Source organism: Ptiloglossa arizonensis, chromosome 6 (assembly GCF_051014685.1).
Source record: "Ptiloglossa arizonensis isolate GNS036 chromosome 6, iyPtiAriz1_principal, whole genome shotgun sequence".
Lineage (NCBI taxonomy): Eukaryota > Metazoa > Arthropoda > Insecta > Hymenoptera > Colletidae > Ptiloglossa > Ptiloglossa arizonensis.
In genome coordinates, this window is record NC_135053.1 from 326879 (window position 1) to 349234 (window position 22356).

Genomic DNA, 22356 nt, shown 5'->3' on the forward strand with positions numbered 1-22356 from the left:
TTTCCTTATAATATTCGTGGTTAATTATTAAAATAGACAACTAATGGTACTTGTAAATTAATTTGCCCTTTCTTCGTCTAATTTTGAAGACACTTATGTGATCCGAGACAAATTAGGAATATGTTCACCGTTGGTAGTTTTAGTGTTAAAAAAAGAACAGACTACATTGTTTTGAAAACTCTTGCAGTTTTATTCATATAGAATTAGAAGCGATAGTCGAAGGAGGAACACCTTTGAAACTGAGAAAATGTTAACTGTTGGATATTTTTTAATGACGCTAAGGAATGTTTAATATAAAACTGTAGCCAATTTTCGTAAAAACATGTTAATATATGTAGAAAATACATACATATAAACGTCCTCGTAGTTCTTAGTCGCCATTGTAGCGTAGACTTTTCAGGTTCTAATCATTAGAATTAAATCAAATTAGAACTTTCAGAAACTGAAATGTCGCTATCGTTGTATTTGCAGAATTTTAAAAATTTTCATTTGTTCAGGAACGGCGTACGTTTTAAGAAAGGAAATGTAAATTTCGCACAACAAAATTCGACAGTTTTCAAAGGTTTTTTTTTTTCAGAAAGTATTAGAGAAAAGGAGTGTCTATATGTGTACTACGAGTATAAAAAGGTGAGGAGAAAACGTTCGAGAAAAACGCGTTCAAAATTTATGGTTTAGTGCGCTCAGCGCCAAGTAGCAACCAGAGCACTGAAACACGTTTCGCGGAGAACGTTGTATCTTCGTTAATATTTCGAATTTTGCCTTAGTATCTTGGGGCAAATATGCTTAAAATGTTAGATTTTAAGAAAAAGAAAGAAAAAAGATATTGAATTTGGGAAATCGGAAATGTGACGTGTCCCCTTACAAGGAAAAGAGCGATGCAGGAGTTAACGAATGGATCATTTTGTTAACTTCGTTCCGATTATGTGACACGCGTTGAAAACGTGATAATAGTTTCTTTTATTAGAATACAAGCTTAATTATTGAATAATGTATTACGATAACGAAGACGCCCAGAACTGCATTCTCAAGTGCACGGTTAATTCATTCAACATTTCTCCCCGTGAAATTCGCGCGATCTGCAACCTTACGAAACGAACGGGAATTTTATAAATTTGAGTGATCGTTGAAGACAAATATTTTATGCTTAAATAACCTACGATATTAACGACCAGTTGAAGTCGAGTATCGGAGCGGTACCGTGAGCCTTTTATTAGATTTATTCTCGTTGCAGTTTCGTTTGTTCGATACGCCCGAAGTGTTTCTCGACTTGATTGCGATTCAACGAAATGCAGACAGTCGTGTCGTCGTATCAAGACCTTTTTGTAGCAACGAAACCTTCAACTCTAAATACCGGAATTTTGTATTAAGGTATAAAGACACGTCAGTTACGATCAATTTAATTCGAATGTTTGAACGTTTGTGGTTCCATCTTGGAGATGAAGCTTCTCGAATTGATCTCGATTTAGCTGCGAGAGTTAGCTGCGATATTCCTGTAATTTTGAGAGTGTAGAATGCATTGTTAGACGGATTTCCTCTTGATTGATGCCATTACACTGAAATTTGTTCACTTGCCAATGGAGATTGTAGAATGTTTTTTATGTCACGCAGAAAGGTTCACGGGACTTATAATATTTGAGTATTTTGTATTTTTTGATTGCACATGTTTTTACATTCTTTTAATATTAATTTACATTAATTTATGAAATAGAACGATATTATAAAATAAAGTACCAACACGGGATTAATCTGAGCTTGATTCTTTTGATGTTAAATTAGCAGAGTACAATATTTATCGAATGTTTTCTATATACGTTATTTTTTTTATTTCTGACACGTCTGTTATGGTTTCGATAAATTATTGCACTTCGTCCGTTTATTTTTTGCTTCCATTACACACTGATATAGCATCTTACTTTTTTTTGTCGATTCTGCATCTTTTGCTGTATTTGTTTTTAATGCTTTTCCAGTTAAAGTTTCTAAAGCGTGTATAACACTTTTGCAATCTTGTAATATCTGAATATCTATAATTTGGTTATTGATTAATTCGTTGCTTAGCCCTTGCAGAAAGAAGAAGTGAATGTCATAAATATTTAAACGACACAAGTAAAAAATGTTTAAAAATTACCTATAAAGCCACACCGTCAATATGCGCGTGATGTCTAACCTTTAATTTTTCGAGACTTAATTTCCAAGTATTTTTATCAATAGTGTTGGCATTTTGACATTGTCAAAACGAAGTAAATGACAAAAAAAACTTGAACTGGCTTCCAGGAAAATTTGCATAAAATTAGCGATAGTTTTCTTTTTTTTTCATTAATTAAATTTGCATTTCTTAAAAGCCTTACGTCCAGCAGATTTCCAGTTCAAACAACTAGTGCATTTGTCATCGTAAGAGAAATTATCGAGCGGTCTTGTGTTCTACGAGTGGACTGCATTATCGATATATCTATAATTTAGCGAGTGCCGAATACATTATTGACCCTAATGGCCAATGGATTTAGCCCACGTAGATTAAGTATGGACTGTAGACGTATCAATGAAATTCATGGTGAATATATCTTCCGTGGAATTTCAATCTGACAGTGAAATTGTCATATTCTATCGTGAACCAGTTTACCCGTGGACAATTTTACTCGAATTTGTTACACTTTATGAAATTTCATATTTTCGTTCCAGTTCGTTTCCCGATTGTCTCGTTTCGACTTCATTGTGAGTGCTTTTGCATCATGGAAAACTGAATAATGCACTCTTGCGCATGACGTTCATTTATTTGCTCAATTACACCTAGATTCGGTCGAATCCCGCAATATTTACGAGACTATTCGTTTACGTATTCAAGATTAAGTAATTTTTCCACGATTATCCATTTTCGTATGTTAATCTAAACTAATACGTTCTAGCGTTAATGTAGCGTTAACCCGGCGTAAGTTGTCTTTGCATAATATTGAACGATGAAACGATGAATCGCGTATTCTGTATACAATGAAATTTGGCAGGATGCTTTTGGAAATAATTCTGAAAAGAGATTACGTTTGTGCTTGAACGAGGTTGATCGTTGTTGTTTGATTTTTGTTCGAATAAAACAAAAATAGATTTGAAAGGTTTCTTTCTACCAGATTGACAAAAGTTAAATTCCGGGATATTTTAGTTTTATACGGACTTTGAAGTATAATAAACTATTACGGATATTAAAATAAAATAAATAACTACATTAATTTTTGAATTTAAAGTAAATTGTTTCACTTTTACGGTATAATTAAAAAGGAATAGTATAGAGTTGTCTTAAAAATTTTCAATGTTGTAATTTATCTTTTTCTCTATGTTTTATTTTTTTTAGTATTCCTGTGAACGTTACGATTTTGCATTATACGCCTGTATGTCGAAAACGAAAGGTCGGCTGTTATTTCGTTTAAACTGTAGCAACATTGGTTAAATTCTGGCTATATATAAATGTTTAACAAAAATGCTTCTACATTTCCAAAGTATTTTAAACGATTCTTTATTTGCCACGGATCTATTTTATCTCTTCCTGTAAATACTTTGTTAAATTAATTTTTCAAACGAATTAATGTGACTTAATGAAAAGTAGAATACACTATTATTGCTATTTAATAAAAGAAGTGTAATAGCAGAGTTAACTTTTTTTCGGACTAGTAGGAGAATAATAAACATCTTTATGTATTTAGTAAAATAGTGTTTCGAAAAATGAATTTGATCGTTCTCGTATTGTGAAATGAAAATTTTGATTTCAATTATCAAATGTTTCGTATGAAAAATTAATTTTAAAATTATTGCAATGCATACGTTCTCCGATTGTTTTGAAATCCTTTAAATATTGAAATTTCTCCTGATAATGAATTTTCTATTCTGTAAATGAATGGAGACACTGATTTACGTATTAATACTTTATCCAAATATATTAAATTTCTTTTACATATATTTCTGCACATTTAATAAATGCTGAATAAAACCGGATTGACATTACGAAATGATGTGTAAATTATATAATGATGTTTATTGTATCTTTGCATTAGCGAGGAAGTCTAAATTATATTGTATGTTACGAATTTTATCAAACAGTTAGTAAATAATTTTAATGTTTCATTAGTTCCTATTCGTCTCGTTTCAAAATGTTCGTTCGTACTATTTATTATAATATTCTTTCGATTAATTGCTTTATAGGGTAATTCCACGTTAAATAGATTATTTTCTATACTCGAGATCGAATATTAGGATCGAATAAATTTCATTTACATATACATACAATATAATATAATTACACATTACAATATAATATAATTACACATTACAATATAATATAATTACACATTACAATATAATATAATTACACATTACAATATAATATAATTACACATTACAATATAGTATAATTACACATTACAATATAATATAATTACACAATACAATATAATATAATTACACATTACAATATAATATGATTACACATTACAATATAATATAATTACACATTACAATATAATATAATTACACATTACAATATAATATAATTACACATTACAATGTAATATAATTACACATTACAATATAATATGATCACATTACAATATAATATAATTACACATTACAATATAATATGATCACATTACAATATAATATGATCACATTACAATATAATATAATTACACATTACAATACAATATAATTACACATTACAATATAATATAATTACACATTACAATATAATATAATTTTCCAAGTTTCGAATTTATAAAAAAAAATACAGAACGCGAAAGTGCACAATTTCTCTCTGTTACTTTCGTGCAAATAAAACCGATCTGTTTGTTCGATCGATTACTTTTTGCCAGAGTTTGCACGGGATCCTCCTCGAAGGAACAAAGTTTACTCCATGTGCTTGCAGTACGATGCAAAATTAGTAGGTACATGTTCGATCAGTTTCAACGACAGAGCCACATCAATCGATTACGCGGAAATAAACGAAGAAAATGAGTTCGTACATCGACGCACGAATCGAACCGCGCTAAACACTGTTTCACCTCCCAGGGGGCCGTAGAATGCGTTATTCAGTCGAGTGGTCATCGAGCCGCATTGGCTCCTGTGGCCGGTCGCTGATCGATCTGCACAGCTATCTCGAAATCGATTACGCGATTAGCGCCTCGTTAAGAGCAATACTGGTAACGTTAGTCTTAATGAGCTCGATATCGATGACCCGAATGGCCGAGTTTGTTCGTTGCCGTTGCACGGCCATCTTCGTAAATAGCTCGTGCGAGTCGATCCTTCCATTTTTAAATTTCACCATCGAATCGGACCTACGCAGATATCAATAGTCGATACGCGAATTGGAAGGACCTCGAACTGATACCTACGTACACGGATGCGGTTTTTCGCTTTCCCGCGAGTCAATATTGGTAATTGACTCGAGGAACGGTAGGTTATCGATGTTATTATGTTTACTTAAGTTTTCCTTCGTTGAACGTGCCATGGTTGAAATACCGTGGAACACGGGGCTAATTAATAGTACGTCGACCGATGAAATGGCTTCTCGATCGAAGTGATCGTTCGAAATAGAGGAACTAGTTTCCGTTGGAGGTTCGATCTTTCGGATATTTTTGAGTTTAATCGTTTCTGTGTACCCGCCGTGCTTTGAATTCGTTCGATTCAAGAACGAGTCAATAATTTTGAGCGAAGGTCATTTTTGAGACTAATAATTTCCGTGTATATGTAAATGATCTGTACATTGTTCGTCGATAGTATCGAACGACGAATATCGTCGTTCTTCGAAGAAATATAATATATATTTATTCGAAGAAATATTCGAATTGTTTTATTTTTCACTCTATATTTCAGAGTGTATATATTTATTGTGCATCTATCGTATAGAGTGCGAATATTTATTCGAATAAATCTAACAAAGCATGCGTCGTGATAGAATGCAAACTGAAGGAAGAATGTGTAGATTAAATGGAAATATAGCGATATTAAATTTGAGGAAAAGAAATAAGAAAGCAGATATTCTTCGAAAATAAGTAGACCTTTTATGCGAGTGTGACCAGTTAGACGTTATCGTCAACCTTCGTAAGGCATATTCTACTTACGCGCGATATGCGCAGTACCACGTACACCTTAATCCGAGACTGTTCTTTCTTTTTCCTTGCGATGGATAGAGGATCGATAAGATGCATACATCGTGTAGATATTACAGTTGCTCTTCGAAGTACGCGGAGGTTTGGAAAGCCGTGTAATTCCTCCTTACTTTTACCTCAAATAATTTTATATATGTTACAAATATTATTACAAATTAATTTTGACAAATCAATACATACTTGAACATCGTTAATTAATACTATATATATTAATTGTATTGAATCGCAAGATACTAATATTTTAAGAATAAAATAACATTACAAATTGAAAATATTAACGAAGAAAATAAAATACAACTCGTTTGTGTGGTGTATGGAACTCATATCGGATCGAATTGTGGAATGAAGAGATATTTTGTTTGATAATTCGTAAAATTGTTCATTTTCGATTCTCGTGTTCCCGCTATGTGAACTTCATTGTTGTTTATTTTCTGTTTACAGAATTTCTGAAATATGCACCATGCATGCAGAAGGTGCAGCCCATGTACGAGCTCTGTTCCAAAAGATATCAGAGAATCACCGAAGAGATCCAGAAACCAGATTCCACGACGTATCTGGGCGGATCTTTCAAATCCCTCTGCTGGTGAGTGAACATTACTATCTCACAAGAGGTTCTCTTTAACCCGTTAAGCGAGTAATTTCTTGATAAAAAAAAAAATCTCTTGTGTGGACCTGAAAATGGATTAACGGTGCCGAGTACATTCTTTCACATTAATTTAGTTTAACTGGAAGGAAATGAAATAACGATATTATTGAAGATGAATGAGAGGTCAAGTACATTCTGTAACAGTAGTATGCCTTCGAAAGATTTTGTAACGTTATATTTAAATATTTTATACAAGTGTGAAATATTATTTGGATGTCTGTTTAAACGATAATTTGTTTAGGTAAATGCTAGTTCAGATTCTTATTTATTATACGAAGATTTTATTCGTCTCTCTACTTCACCATGATTCACGTAAAAGATAACTCGTTGTTTCAATTTCATAACGAAAGGTTTTTGAGTAGAAGAAGGTCGTTTCTTCTGTTCAACAGATTATACATTTATCAAAGATTTGGAAGAAAAATTGATAAATTTTAATTGTCGAAAGTTTCTCTCGCGACGCGCACTTTGTTTTCTTTCTCATTGTTCTCTACTTCGAAGGTGAAGGATCGTGATGAGACTCCCATATTGGATACCAAAGTTTCAAGACACCATCATCCATCTACGTCTTTGTGAGAATTTTTTGAAGCGCGGAACGAAAGTTGGGATCCTATTCTTTATTTCTCATCCTTATGTTATCAGTATATGGCTGAAAATATTCAATAGGTTCCGCGATGTTGCTAAGAATGATGGTTTTACTTGTTTTCTTTCTTTGTTATCGAAAGTTGTGTAACATTTTTTCAAGGATAATCTTATTTATTTACACATCGTTATGTATCTTTCATGTGCAATAATTTGTGGAAGTTGAAAGATTTTTTAATCTTTGAAATATTTATTGAAAAATTTACAAATTTAAAAATTGTTGATAGATGGCAAGTGGAAATTAGAGTTTGTAAAAAATTCAAGTTCGAAGAACTGAATTTAAACTATTACATCGAACATACGATTATACTATCGTTAAATAATAGATCATATTATCGTTAAATATATTTTCTTAGTGAAACTGTGTTCGAAAACTTTAACTGAATTTATAATTCTTCTATCGATAATCTATAAAAGAAAATTGATTTCATAAGAGAGTATTTTGTTACAGATTCAATATAATTTGCTACATTAACATGATGGCTATCACGTTTCACATATGACGCGTGCAATGTTTTTATATCTTATGCACGCGAAAATAAATGATACACAAAGTCACATATAACGTATGATTGTGCAATTGGTCTGTACAATGCATTTTATTTGCATAAAATTACCACAAGTGAAACATGGTCTGTGGCGGACAACTTTTCAACGTAAATGGTGATGATAAACGCATTAAAAAATTTAATTTAATTAGCCTCAAGTACAATGAAATTTCGATACTTTTGTGCAAACTTTATTCGTTGCATTATGTTGACAAATAAAAGAAGTAATCACTTAGCAATAAATGCCAAATCTTTCGTGTAAGACAAAAGCAAATTGTTGATAAGACTTTATGGACCATTGGTAGCGAATATTCTTTTATTCAATTGGTTTATTCTTATGAGATTGGTTAGTTCAATAATCGTACGAGTCTCGATACTTGCAAGCATTTTCAGCATCATTTATCCGTAGTTATCGGAGTTCTGTATTTTCTGCAACCTGATAATACCGGGTGTTTTTTCATTCTGCGCTAATTAGATAATACCTATTATCGATTGCATAAATTAATATTATAATAATAGTACGGTGAACGTCGTATAGTGGTATGTAATTGTAGGCTCACCTTGACTTTTATTAATGTCTCACCTGCATCCGCCATTAATTTCCATACATTGTCATTCGACTTTTGCGTATGCACAATGCATTCGCTTTTCGTATAGGTTTCATTGTAAATTCTGCAGAATAGTGTCATAGCATCATTGAAGTCGTTCGTTTGTAAAGGAAAAAAAGGAAAAGAGAAGAAAAAGGTTTCTTATAATTGCATCGAACAGTCGTTTCGTCGGGTAATTTGTTCCAGTAGTGTCGTCTTGATAATTAATTTAACGGATCGAGGATTCTTGTATCGAAGATTGATGCTTTTAATTACAACCGGAAACTTTAGTGTCCTTCTTGGTTAACGAGAGAAACGTTACGCAGGTAATGTTTGTTGGAAATGCTTATTGATATGACGTCTTTTATGTGTCACATAAAAAGTTGCATCTACGGTACACTTTTCTGTGTCGTTTGGTAACGTTAGTCGATAATTACTCGCGTTCGGTCAAGCCGATAAAAAGTTTCGTTGATCAGAGTGGCGGAGTTACAATACTATTCAACGAGAATGATCAGCAAAGGAATTCGCGATTTTACGCACGATAAATGTTTACGTTACTTTTTCACATTTTTCTCGCGGATAAAAAAGAAAATCGATCGATATTCTTTAACGAACGGTTAAAATTAGCGGAACTATGTCTTCACAAATGAAAGAAAAGTTATTTAATTTTTTGTCTCTGCTACGTTACTTTTTTATGGAGAATTGGTAGTTTGACTATTCTAGTGTAATACTGTGGGATACTTATTTTACAATTTCAAAATACAAGATATAATAGTTTGAAGTGCAGAAAATATCGCTCAGAAATTTTTACTATTGGTTAATATATATTGTGAAATTTAATACTCATTGGCGCTTCCGTCACCCTTTTGTATTTCTACAGCAATGAAACCATTATTGATAAATCCTCGTTAGAACAACTTTTGAACATAACTGTTGTTTTATACATGTCACCAGTGTACTGCAAAGTAAACGAATCGAGATTCTGATCAAACTGTATACGATTTTCTGTTTAAACAGTTGAGTGTATAGTTATGGAGAATTTTCTGTTTAAACAGTTGAGTGTATAGTTATGGAGAATTTTCTGTTTAAACAGTTGAGTGTATAGTTATGGAGAATTTTCTGTTTAAACAGTTGAGTGTATAGTTATGGAGAATTTTCTGTTTAAACAGTTGAGTGACACCTAGTGACTCACTCTATTATTATAGAGTGAACTAGCGACACCTGTGTACATCTTAGTTGCACGTTTGCTAGAGAAGACAATGCATCAATCCCTAGACACTTTTCGTGTTGAAAGTACCGACGAACAGTACTCGCATTCTTTCCAGAATCAACACTAGGCTACCAAAGGGGTCAATTTGATCGGTTTCAAATTTCTTTTTAAAATTACTTACTCATTAACGGTGTGTTTGCCCGCAACATTTGTGGACGATTATTGTAGTATAATTTACTAATTAATACTTTGACAATAGTTGGATAACAGTAAATAGCGTGACTATGACACATATGACACTTTCTGCAACGTTCATCATGACTCTTCGCTCAACCCTGCTCGTTTCGACACTGCTTCGATCAACATTGCTCGATTCAACATTGCTCGATTCAACATTGCTCGATTCAACACTTTTCGGTTCAACATTGCCTTTCTTTCCAAAAAAGGAAAAGCCTTTATTCGCTTTTTCGTTGAATCTGCTCCGATGCTTATTTTCTCTTTTACTCCAAATGCTCTTTTAAAGCAAATTTTCCTTAACTATTTACCATACAATATGCTAAAATTACAATACTGCATTATTGTAGCGTGTCTCGGACCGAAGAACAGCGACTATGACACAACTCTCTACAACGCTTCACGACTGTTCGCTCGACACTTCTCGGCTCAATCCTGCTCGGTTTAACACTGCTTCGTTCAACACTGCTCGATTCAACGCTGCCTTTCCTTCCGAAAAAGGAAAAAAGGCCCTTACCTGTTATTTCATTGAATCTTCTTTGACCCTTACTTTCTCTTTTATTACCCTCGCTCGTTACTGTCAAATGCTGTCTCAGAGCTACGTTTTCTTAAACCTACGTTATCCTAAAATTACGATACCATATTATTGAAATAGACAATCAACGGTACTCGTAAATTAATTTCCCCTTTCCCCATCTAACTTCGAAGACACTTACGCGATCTAAGACAAATAGAAGTACGTTCATCGTCGATAGTCCTAGTGTTAAACATCCCAACCCAATATTGTACACATTTACACGAGTATGAGCAAATTCTAGTCCACGAGTGCCCCAAATTCTAGTAGGAATCGAGGATTAGAACGAATCTGTGAGTCGGTGTGAGTAAACAGCGTGACACGTGTTGGGCATCAAAAATACAGTCAGAGTAGTGTTAAATTGTTGGTCTTTTTTAACGCATTATGAATTAAAGATCGAAAATGTACCCGGCGGTACCTTGAAAGCATTTTCTTTGAACGTGTTATTCCATTAAGCACATTAAACGCAATAGGATGTGCGCAAAGATTTAATGTAAAAAGAGCATGCACAGCAAGGAGGGTGCAATTGAATTTACGCGATAAGAGTGTTAAGGGCACCGCTGTGTTCATACACGGTGGATGCGTTGAAACGTTTTTTCGCTCTCGTGTACTCAGCCGTTACCACTCACGCTCTACTCACTTTCTCTTTTCTTCCTTTCATTTTTTCTTTCTTTTTTTTTCGCTGGCTCTTTCCCTCCTGTTTTATTTTTTCATCCCTTTTACCCCTTTTTTCTTCGCCTCTCTATCCTCCCTTTACATCACATCTGACGATCCCCTTCCACGTTTTGTTTCGTTTCTCCTTTACTTTTCCATTTCTTTGCTCGATTCTTCGCTCGCTCATTTTTGCAACTTTTACCGTTTCCTTTCTTTCTTTACTTTTTTTTTTCAATTTATCCATTTTACGTCGCACCAACCTAAACGCAATTAGCGAATAGTGAGTTGTATTTTCAATCTTACAAATGGAAAGTTTTTCTCGAGCTTCGTTGTTTCACGTATTACAAAATTTTCAATTTTGTTTTTAGTCTTTGTTTTCTTAGTTCTTCCGTAAAAGAATTGCGATAAAGACCAGTGAATAGAAAATAATTCGTACATAAGTGTACTTTCGAGTTGATAGAAATTCTTGAAAAACTAATACTCGTGTATACATTATATAATATAAAAAATGATTGATTTGTAGATTTTCTTGTTTGGGTATATTTTTGTGTACCGGATGATATTCTTCTATTACGCGACTTATTAATAGTTCATTATACGGAGGTTTATTGTTGCTTACTATGCATAGGTGAATCATTGTGGAGTACCATTTTCTTACTCGGATGATTTGGATTCAATCTCTTTTGAACGAAGTAACTTGAATTGTGCGAAAAGCCAGTTTCCTTTAGATACTTGATTTCATTTTTCTAAAACTCTTTTACTCGCGAACTTACGTGCGTCTGTTGAAACTGTTACATTATTAAAGTTTTAATTTTTGGTTTTTCAATCCGAACCATATCGATTTGCCTAATTTTATAATTCATCGTTTCTCTTCCGTCCATTTTTTATTTTACATTTCCCTGTTACCTCTTCTTTTTTTTTATTTCGCTTTGTATTTTTTCCCCCCCAGTGTGTTTGTTCCTTTGCTTCTTTTTTCTATTCATTGGTTCCCTTTGCGGTTATCTTTGTCTTCCTTTTTGTTCCGTATCCGTTCTTTCCCTGCCCCTCTCTCTTTCTTCTCGTCCGATCCCCGGTTCTTTTTCTAGTGGGTGATGCACAATTTCAAAAGCAGCAACAGACCGTGGCGGAGATAAGCTAATGACATTACGCCCTCTATACAACCATCAGCGTGAAAAGTCTCTTCTACCATTTTGTGTTTGCGCGAGTTCGTCAAAAAACAAACTCCGTGAAAAGACTGCAACAAAACGCGTCTATGCAGTACGAGTAAACACATATCCAATATTATTTTCCTATTGTTTTTTCGTTTCTTTTCATATCGATTCTGAAAACCATTTATTTTCGATCGTTTATTTTCCCACAGAATTTTTAAGTTGTCAGCTGTAGGTGGCTTTATTTTTTAAACACACTTTTTTATTTTCATTAGGTTGGCCTGTTATTACTGAGGCGAGAGGGCAGAATAGTACGGTTTACCCTTGAAATAAAGGTGTTCGGAGTTGCTTGTGTTATCGTTAAGTGCGGTGAAGCGATCTTCAATATTTTCAATTTTTCAAGCACCGCAGACAACCTCGGATATTAAACCTTTTATATCCGCGAAGTGAAACGCGCAAGTGCGTGACATTTCTTTTCCCTTGAGTAAGAATCGATTAGATGCATTTTCACTCTCTAAATGTACAAACCGATTGATACTTTATCAACGTTCATCGATCAGTTACTGGAAAAATATTGTATCAAGATTACGTTTAACATTAAAAGTGTATATTTCTGTACCAAAGATAATTTTATTCAAGTTACTTTAGGTTTGTTGTGAAAGTGAATAAATTTTTCTTGTTTTCAGAACACGTTTCAAGTCACTGTTTACGGTTTAGTATTAGCGATTTATATACTGCTTCATACTTGTAGCATTCGATCTATATACACGCATATGGTCCATTGTGAATTAGGTTTAAGTTATCACGAATCAAATTAATCGTCCTACCTCGAGATACACGCATTTTCGTTACTGCCCCAGGTAGTCGCAAATAAGTACTGGTCTATCGCGTGACGAATGTCGCGAAGGAGAGATAACGAAACGTATTGGCGCAGACATACACCCAGAATATTAACTATCAGTGGAACAAAAAGATTTCTATACCTTCCGTAATATAATCCCGACAAATTTTATGCATCAACAAGTATTATCAATGCACCGTATTGTCGATGCACGTATTGTCGATGCACGTATTATCGATGCAACTATTGTCAATGCAAGTATTGTCGATGTACCTATTGTTGATGCAAGTATTGTCGATGCAAGTATTGTCGATGCAAGTATTGTCGATGCAAGTATTGTCGATGCAAGTATTGTCGATGCGAGTATTGTTGATGCAAGTATTGTCGATGCAAGTATTGGCGATGCAAGTATTGTCGATGCAAGTATTGTCGATGCAAACATTGGCAATGCAAATATTACATTTAAGTAAAATTTTCTTGATCAGCTGTTCTCGTGAATTTATCATTTTGTTTGTTTTTTAAATAACTTTGCCATCGTATTTTCGGTAAATAATTATTGGTTTAAAATTCTTCAAAACACATGGAACTATGTGTTAATATTTTAGCTGCTGAATCTATCCAAATTTTGATCACATTTTAACATTTTTCTTTAGAATATGTTATATATTTGTTCAGATCTGTACTAAAGGTACTCTTAATTTTATAAATATTTTATTCTTATGCAATTTGACCATTCAGCATCTAAATGTGGGGATCTCTATATGTCTCCCTATTATGTTAATAATAGGGAATATGTTATCCCTATAATGGGCGGAGCAAGTCATTTAGATTCCCTCTTTGTCATTTAATCTGTAAGGATTTGCCAACTTACAATTTCTCCATAGTAAGTGCCACTTGATTTTGAATCGTGATTTTCTATCTCTACTCATTTCGATGATGCAGTGTGCTCCAGTTTAGCGAACTCTATATACTGCACTTTTGGATGAACTATTGGTTTCGAAAAGAAAATGCATTGCCAACTGAAATTGCCGAAGCACAGTTTAGTTGTAGCAATGAAAATTGTAACAGACACGAAATAAGTATTTAGCCAACGGTGTGATAATTGTTGAGTAATTATTGCGATCGCAAAATCTGTTCACTGCAGATAGAACGAATCTTTTAACTTTTTGTTGCGTTGTTAAACAACGGAACGTACTCTGTTCAATCTGTTACAGTTTGATAAATGGCAAATGTCTCGCGTTCGAGAACTCTGATGGGAAGTTTTATTCCAAGGGAAGGTGGAATTACGTGTGTCTCATTGTGACGTCGATTTATGGCACCGCGGACACCTGATATATTATACTGACAGCGTGTAAATCCATCTTCGAATCAGTCTACTTTCTGTCCTTCACCGAGAAGTTTACTTCGCTTTCAGAATTTAATAGAGGAAATTGACCTATTCGTAGCATTTGAATCGGGAGAGATTATATTTTCAGCTTTCGCATAAGCTGCGGTTGCGAAAATTAAAAATTCCAGATGGCGTACAAAAAATTAATTACCTCTCGGTGATTAATATTTTTTAGGTTAGAAGAAATTTTACGAAGGTTTTCTCATTGAAGTATTTTAACGAACTCGAGAAAGTACGTTTAATTAAAATCTAGATACGTTCTCGTTGGAGTTGCAATTTTTCCCCACGAATAATACCCTCCGTGAAATATTTGTTCGCACGACGTGAACGGTGCGCTGCGTCTTTCGTGCTTTTAAAAATCTCAAAATTCATTTTATTCGGATTTTCTTTATAAGCGAACACTGCGCTCAAGATACAACCCTTTGAAAACTGTTGTTTTTGAGAAATAGTTCCGAAAGGAGTGTAGAGAATCGAATGAGTTAATTGATTAGAATGCATTTTGCATTTGCACGATTTTATACATTCATGAGGCACGCGAATTTTATATATTTATGGAGCATGCGAATGCTCAGAACGTGTACAAGATATTTGCAGAATATATGTTCTTATGAAAAAGAAAATATTAATATTGTTATACTACTTAATGTTTCACTTTAATTAATATTATTATTCTACTTAATGAAATATTTACTTGCACACGCAATAGATGTATAAAAGTCGCAGTCTAGTAATAATATATTTATATCCTGAACGAAGATGTAAGATATCCAAGTTTTATTTTTGGTGCGAAGCTTTCGAAAGCTTTCTATATCGATTCTGCTTTCGTTTCACGTAACGAATTCTCCTCGTAAAATGCGTTGCTACAGGAATTCTTGTATAGAATGTTTCTTCGATACTTGAATTTTTTATAAACGAGTATCTAGATTCTCGACACACAAAAACTTTTAGTACTGAGTGTACTCTGTGAAACGAATTATCTAATAGCACTTCTGTCCAATTGGGAACAATATACATCGATGATGGTTGCAATCATCGGATTTGTTATAAATTATCATCTATTTAGAAAGCTGGACCACTTTCTTAAAGAAATTTCGTCAGTAATGTGGTAATGCGTGAGAATGAAAGGAATTGCGCGTGGCCCGGAGAAAATCTGAACAGTTATAACGTCAATTTTTTCCACTTTTTCTTTTTTCAGATTAATCAGTTCGACTCCCGAGAGACTCGGTGATCATTTCCTAAAAAAATGCCTCTTTAACTAAATATTTTCAAATAAATTTAATCGTGAATAAATTTTGAAAAAAATATTCTGCTATTTATGCGAAGTGTACATATAATATATTGAACTGTTTAAAATAAAGACAAAGAAAAATGTCAACGATGGTTTATTCGAGAAAAGATTTTCAAGTATTACAAAAATCGAATCCGTCTGGTAAAAGTGTTACAAAGTGCGCCGATTAATATTGCGGTAATGCGTGAAAATGAGAGGAATTGCGTATGATCCGGAGAAAAACTGAAGCGTTTGAGATTGACGAGCGAGTGAAGTGTTTTCGAGGCGTGAAAGACGAGCAATTGAGATGGCGCCAGACTGGGAAATTTTTGGCAAACGTGACCAGATGCACGGACTGAGAAAGATTAAGGATTAGAACGTAAGGGAATAAATGCGTGTGAGAATATAAAGTGCGAGAGAAGAGTGTTTGAGAACATTGTTGGAAAAGAATCAAAGTGTGTCGTGTCGTGTCGTGTCGTGTGAGATAAGAATAGCGTAGTCAGGGTAGTTATAATTTGTGTGCTTTGTTAATGTTTTCTTCCTACCACTACCTCATTCAGTACACGTATATCCTAAAACTATATTCACCATTATTTCATAATAACCAGTGGATAATTCATACAGTAATAACGCGCGTTATGGCTAACAACAATCGATAGGGACTTTTGCTAACAGCACATACACGCTCGAGGAAATAGTGAAAGTCTCCAGTGGACCAGCAAAGGTTTACTTTACTGGAGATTTATCCGCAGGTTTGATCAAGCATCTTTCCGACGATGAATACTAGCGAGTAAGATGGTCGATTAAACTCATGGGTTAATATCTCATGAAACTCCAACGTGTATTGGACTCTTGCACGGAAAAAGGAAGAACAATTTTGAATTACATTATAACGTCTCACTCAACACGTTCGCGCATGTCTTCTTTTTGCGAAGTCTCCGGTTATATTTTCAATCGAGTAGCGTAATCTAGTGGGAGATGGTTTTACGTGCAAAGAATTATCCAAGATGTAGAATAACATTTTTTTGAACGAGACTTCGTTTTCAAGAAAATATATACGTGCACTAAAGCCTATTATGTTTGTATAATGTGTAAAAGTAACAACTTACAATCAGAAATGATTACCCGTCTACCGTATTTTTTGCCTAAGAAAATTGTGATAAAAGTAGCGAAGTAATGAAATTTTTACAATTTACTTTCTCACTAACTCGTACTCCACATTTTTATAAAATTTTTCATTTCAAAAATAAAGTTTTGTACAAAAAAAAAAAAAATTATATTTCACACTTTCGATTCGTTGTTTTATGTAAAATCACTTCGTATTCGGTTGTACCGCACATTGTATACATATTTATTTTATTCGGTCGATTCGATTCATTCGCATACTAAATTATATAATCGCATCATTTCGAAATTAATGTTCATGTTTTGAAAAAGCCATGTCAATCCGAATGTATGGCGTATTTAAAATTTTTCTTCAAATAATCGAAGTCTCTTTTGTAGAGGTTTTGAAAATATCAATTTTTCTTCAAATAATCGAAGTCTCTTTTGTAGAGGTTTTGAAAATATGGTGCGGTCGTCACAATGATTAAAGCTGTATTACATGTTTAGTTTTAATCTAGTTACCGAAGTGGTCATCTAATTATAATTTTTAATTTCCAAGCGTTATCCGTGGCTTGTGCACATATTATACTAGATTGTTCGATAAGTTTTGTCATTTTTTACATCGTAAAAAAATACTATGACACTTCCACTTTGAACAACTGTAAATATACGAATGAGTCGACAGATCTACACGAAACTTCACATATGTGCATCGAACAGTAGTATCATCTTTGGAAAAATAAAACGACGAACGTAATAGTTCCATTTTTTATCGAACGACAAAACTTATCGAGCAACCTATTATGATTCTTTCTTCGGCCGAATAAAATGAAATCATCCCCACCGTATTTATTTCTATTTCTTCAGTGCTATCAACTTTTCTTTTCCAATGTAAATAAAATTGTATAACAATTATTATTATATCTTCGTAAGAATATTGGCATTGGGTTGGTGAAGTTCTTCGAATGAAAATCAATCTAAATTCGACATCGTTTGGATTGGTTTTAATTATAGGTATAATTAAAAATAGTCCGAATGACTAATTCCGCGCGGATGCTGATCTCACTTCTTGTTACTGTATGTGGGCAAGCCAGGTCGATTTGTGGAATGAAATTGCTTCTTCCGTTGTATTGTATAAAATAGTGCGGACTCAATTGCGTTTTTTTTTTTTTTGTAACCCTGTAACTACTAAATAAGCCAGAGAAAAATTATGCAACCGTTACAGAATTTAGAAAGGTTCTCATTTTATGTTTCATGTTAGTGGCTTGAAAATTTGTGGAAAATGTTCCTCGTAAAACAAAAAAGAAATTTCTCCATCCAAAATTAAGTTGCTTTTATTAACTTTGATCGATAGTAATATAATGCAAAAGATTATTTAAACACATCCTTTGGTCAAATTAAACGCGAAATTGTTGCACTGATAAGTAAACAATACTTGGTACATACATATGTCACCGCGACACAATTAGAATTAACCAGTGTTAGCAGTGTTAAAAATATATTTTATTGCATTTGAAAACAAATTGTCGTTATGTTACCGATTAATAAATTCTGTTCGATTTTTATTAATTTATAGCACAAATGTTCTATACAGAGGTTATTCGGCAAAATTTTATTTACTGTCAGTCAAATTTAATTGAATACGGGTTCGATTTGTACGAGTAATAAATATCAGTTCTGAACGAAAAATTTGTCTCTTAACGGCTAAATAAGGAATTTAATTAATCCACAACAATTCTTATTTAGGCTCAAAATTTATAAACGATAAGGGTATCGATATGTAGAAATTATGTGACGGAGAAGTCGAGAGAAGAATTCTTGATAATCGAACGTAATCAAGATGGTTTAATATGTCTGTTTCAGTGGTTTCAAGGAGTATTTGGAGTGCTCGCATCATGCGGTTCGCCGACAATGTGGCGATGGCGCAGCTCAATTTACAAAGAAGTTTCTTGACAGAATGTCGCAGTCGCTTTCGAAGGTAAATATTTGCCACCCTTAGTTTGGGGAGAGACTGTTACCGCTTTGAGATACGTCCGGTCATGTAGCTCTAGAGCAACCGTGAAGTTGTTTAAAATATGTATTTGGAAGCTCGAAGTATATTGTAAAATACATAAGCACATAGATTATCTGCCACGTATACGGAGACGATGATAAATTTTTAATTTCGGATGCTGTCCTCGCAAGTCTGATGTTTCTCATTAAAGGTCTAAAATATATACAGTATCAATTTCAACGAAGTAATTATTTTAAAAAACGTCAATGTTCAGAAAGTGCATTTTTTGTTCACTAAGTTACCTTGATTTTAATTACACTGTTTCTAAAATAAAATTGAACGAGAGGTCACGTACAGGTAGTCGTGTTTTAAGTAAATTTCAAATTTCGATATTTGGACATTTTCAGATGCATAAAATAAATGTTTAAACAAGATTATCAACGAACAGTGTACATTAACACTTTGCAACATTACGTACGAAGTTAAAAACAATATATAAACTTCTATGAATCGAGTATTATTCAATTTACATTGTATATAACTTTGGTGCGATAAAGATGTATTATTATTATTACTATTATTATAAGAATAGAAACCTTAGATCTCAGGGAGTTTTTCTACGAGCAGAGAATGCTATTTTTGAGTAAAAATTCAAATGAATCTTTTGTGGAGAACATCATATGAATATCAAGAAAAAAAATGTTGAGTAGGTTTATTATAACTTATAGTAATATACTGTTATAATAAAATTAATACAATAAATACAAAATTAGCGTGAATAACACTATTCCACTATAACGTACAGGAAATTCTAAATATAGAGTTGTCTCTGTATATCGTAGCAAAATTATATTCTTGATAATTAAATTTCGGTTTCGTTGATGCAACTAATCAAATTTCAAAAGTAAATTTACCATTCGAGTGGGCAGTAATGTTTCCTCTGAATAACTATGGAATTGATTCGTCCCCTTATGTCGAAGTCGTGAAATAATACATAAACGTTCGAGCCAATAAACGACAAAAAATATTTCTGCGTCGCGTATACTCTGAATGTTTAGATGCAATGCTCAAGGATCGCGAGAATATTAAAATAAAAATGTTTATCTCCTTTTCATTTATCTTTGCGCGAAAATAACGAAAGAAGAGTATTGTGCCTTTCGTATTTTTTTTTCCGCGCATCGTAAAAAATCACAGTAATCTCTGAGAGGATCTGCTCAAGAATCTCAATTTGATACAATAATGTTCTTAACCTCGGTTTCGAGTAGTAACGATTATAAACTGTTGTAAAAACGCAAAGGACTAAATTCGCAAAAAGTGTAGCGTTTAATTTGTCCGATGAGAGTTACTCGCATTTTATTTCTAATTTAATCGATAGTCGTACAGACGGCGCGCGAACGGATAAAAAAAAAAAAAAAAAAAAAAACAAAATGTAAATAATCGTAAAAATTGGCCCGATCGTGTTTTCGTCAGTCGTCCATCGTCGTCACGAGGAGTGATTAACCGGAATACGATACGATTTGATTTTAGGTACACTGCGAGTACTACACCGAAGAGGTGTGCGCAATCGGCAGCGACGCCAGTATCTTCAGGGTGCAAACAATAGTACCGGTGTTGCTGGTGCTTCTTGCAAGGTACTCCACGTAAGTGGTTAAGCACCACTCGTAGCCGGAAAAAGGGGACGATTTCCGTGTACAACGAGCACCGTGCTGCTGAAACCGGGGCCCTTCGTTCGTTCTCCGCTTCCGATTCGCCAAAGTATATATATATATATATATATATATTTTTTTTTTGTTTTTCACTTTATTTTCGAAGAGAAACCAAGAAGAAAAAAGGGGGCACGCGTTCGCGGGCGGAGTGTCGAGTATCAAGAGCGACGAAGGAGAAAAGATTGGGGGGGTGGGGGAAGGGACGGAGAAAAGTTTGAGGAAGAGCAAGGTAAACCAAGGGAGGACGCGATCAAAGCAACGACACTGCGAAGAGAGAAGAAAGTTTGCCACGTTCCTCCGCACGAAGTTCCTCTCTGCACTCGTGCGCGAAGTGTTTCTCTTTGACACGAAACTCGAGTTGCGCGAGGAAAACAAAGGGGAGAACGTGCTTTCAGACACCGCGACGAGCTTAATCAAGCAATCAGAAGCCACGAGCCACAACGTGTACGTTTTGAAAGCTGTTCGTTGGTCAGTCGTGGTTCGATGCCTGGATTCGATCGCTGATCGGAGAAGAATCGCGTCAAGGAAACGGATACAGCGTCCACAGATCACATAGACGAAGATACAACCGAGACGTTTTAGATCTGCTTCGGTTACGAGCTTTCATTTACCAAGTAGTTACTTCGATCAAGTATTCGTCATTCGTAGAGATACCAGGAAGCGTGGAAGACCGACTCGCGCGCATCGTCCAAGTGAACACGGTGCAATCTCAGAAAAGAGAGCCTCCCTGTGCAAAAGGTCGTGTTTAAAACAATCTTAGATCGTTTTTAGGATATCTGTTTCGATCATCGTTACCAAAGTGAAGCGAGAAAATGAAATACTCCCGACATCTCGAACGAATCCTTTTCTCGCGGAGAATTTCTTTTTCTTTCTCGACTCAAAATTTGTTCAACACGCTGAATTCCAAGGAACACACGGGTCAACGTGATGAATTATTTTCACGCTCGATGGAACAACACCGTGGATGAAATTCTTTTGTCGGTGACCTCGCGTGAAAGAAAAGTCGAGCCCGAACACGAAGGGAAGCGAGAGAAAATTGAGCGCAGAATGCAACCGTGGCCAGGGGAATCACTCCGATCGTTTTGCGATTCTCGTTTTTGGTTTTCGATCGGTGGAACTCGAGCCCCCGTGGAAAGCCGAGTCTTCCGTTTCTATGGAAGATACGGAATTGCATTATCGATTCACGTGTCAAAACCTAAAAATTCAAGGGACGGAAGAATGGTTTCAGCCGCGGGAACAAGTCGAGCGAATAACAGGGCGGATGTAACGGGTGCTTTCTCTTTGGGAGATCGATCACGGACTGGAGATATTCGATTGGGAAGTGTCATCGATCGGAGATTTAGGTCACCGGCGAAGTAATTCTAACCTTTCGACTCCGAGTTCGATCTACGTGAGTGGTCGAGTTAGCGATTCTTTTGAATTTCAACTCTCGAACGGATCCGTACGCGTTTAAAACTCGGGCGTTTAATCGAGTGAAGAGGTACCGGAAGAAAACTTGGACCGATCGAAGAGGCATGTTTTCTATAGCTAGAGTTTCACTGGATCTTCGATTGTCTAGGACGTTTGCGGGAAGAAAGTACAAGCGAGATACATCTCGTCGAAATGGCTTCATTTCCTGCCGATAGAATCGAAAGTGTCCTATGACGGATGTTTCGATGGCGCTGTTAAGGCACTC

At 34.5% G+C, this 22356-nt stretch overlaps 1 protein-coding gene across 1 annotated transcript in view; it reads left to right on the forward strand.

The window, feature by feature from the left end:
• LOC143148111 (uncharacterized) overlaps positions 1-20720 on the forward strand; it is a 72210-nt gene extending 51490 nt beyond the window's left edge. The window contains exons 4-6 of the mRNA XM_076314039.1: positions 6585-6726; positions 18846-18960; positions 20503-20720. Of these exons, the coding sequence (XP_076170154.1) occupies positions 6585-6726; positions 18846-18960; positions 20503-20619 (374 nt within the window). The 3' untranslated portion in view covers positions 20620-20720. The remainder of the gene's footprint in view (positions 1-6584; positions 6727-18845; positions 18961-20502) is intronic.
• Positions 20721-22356: the final 1636 nt, after the last annotated feature.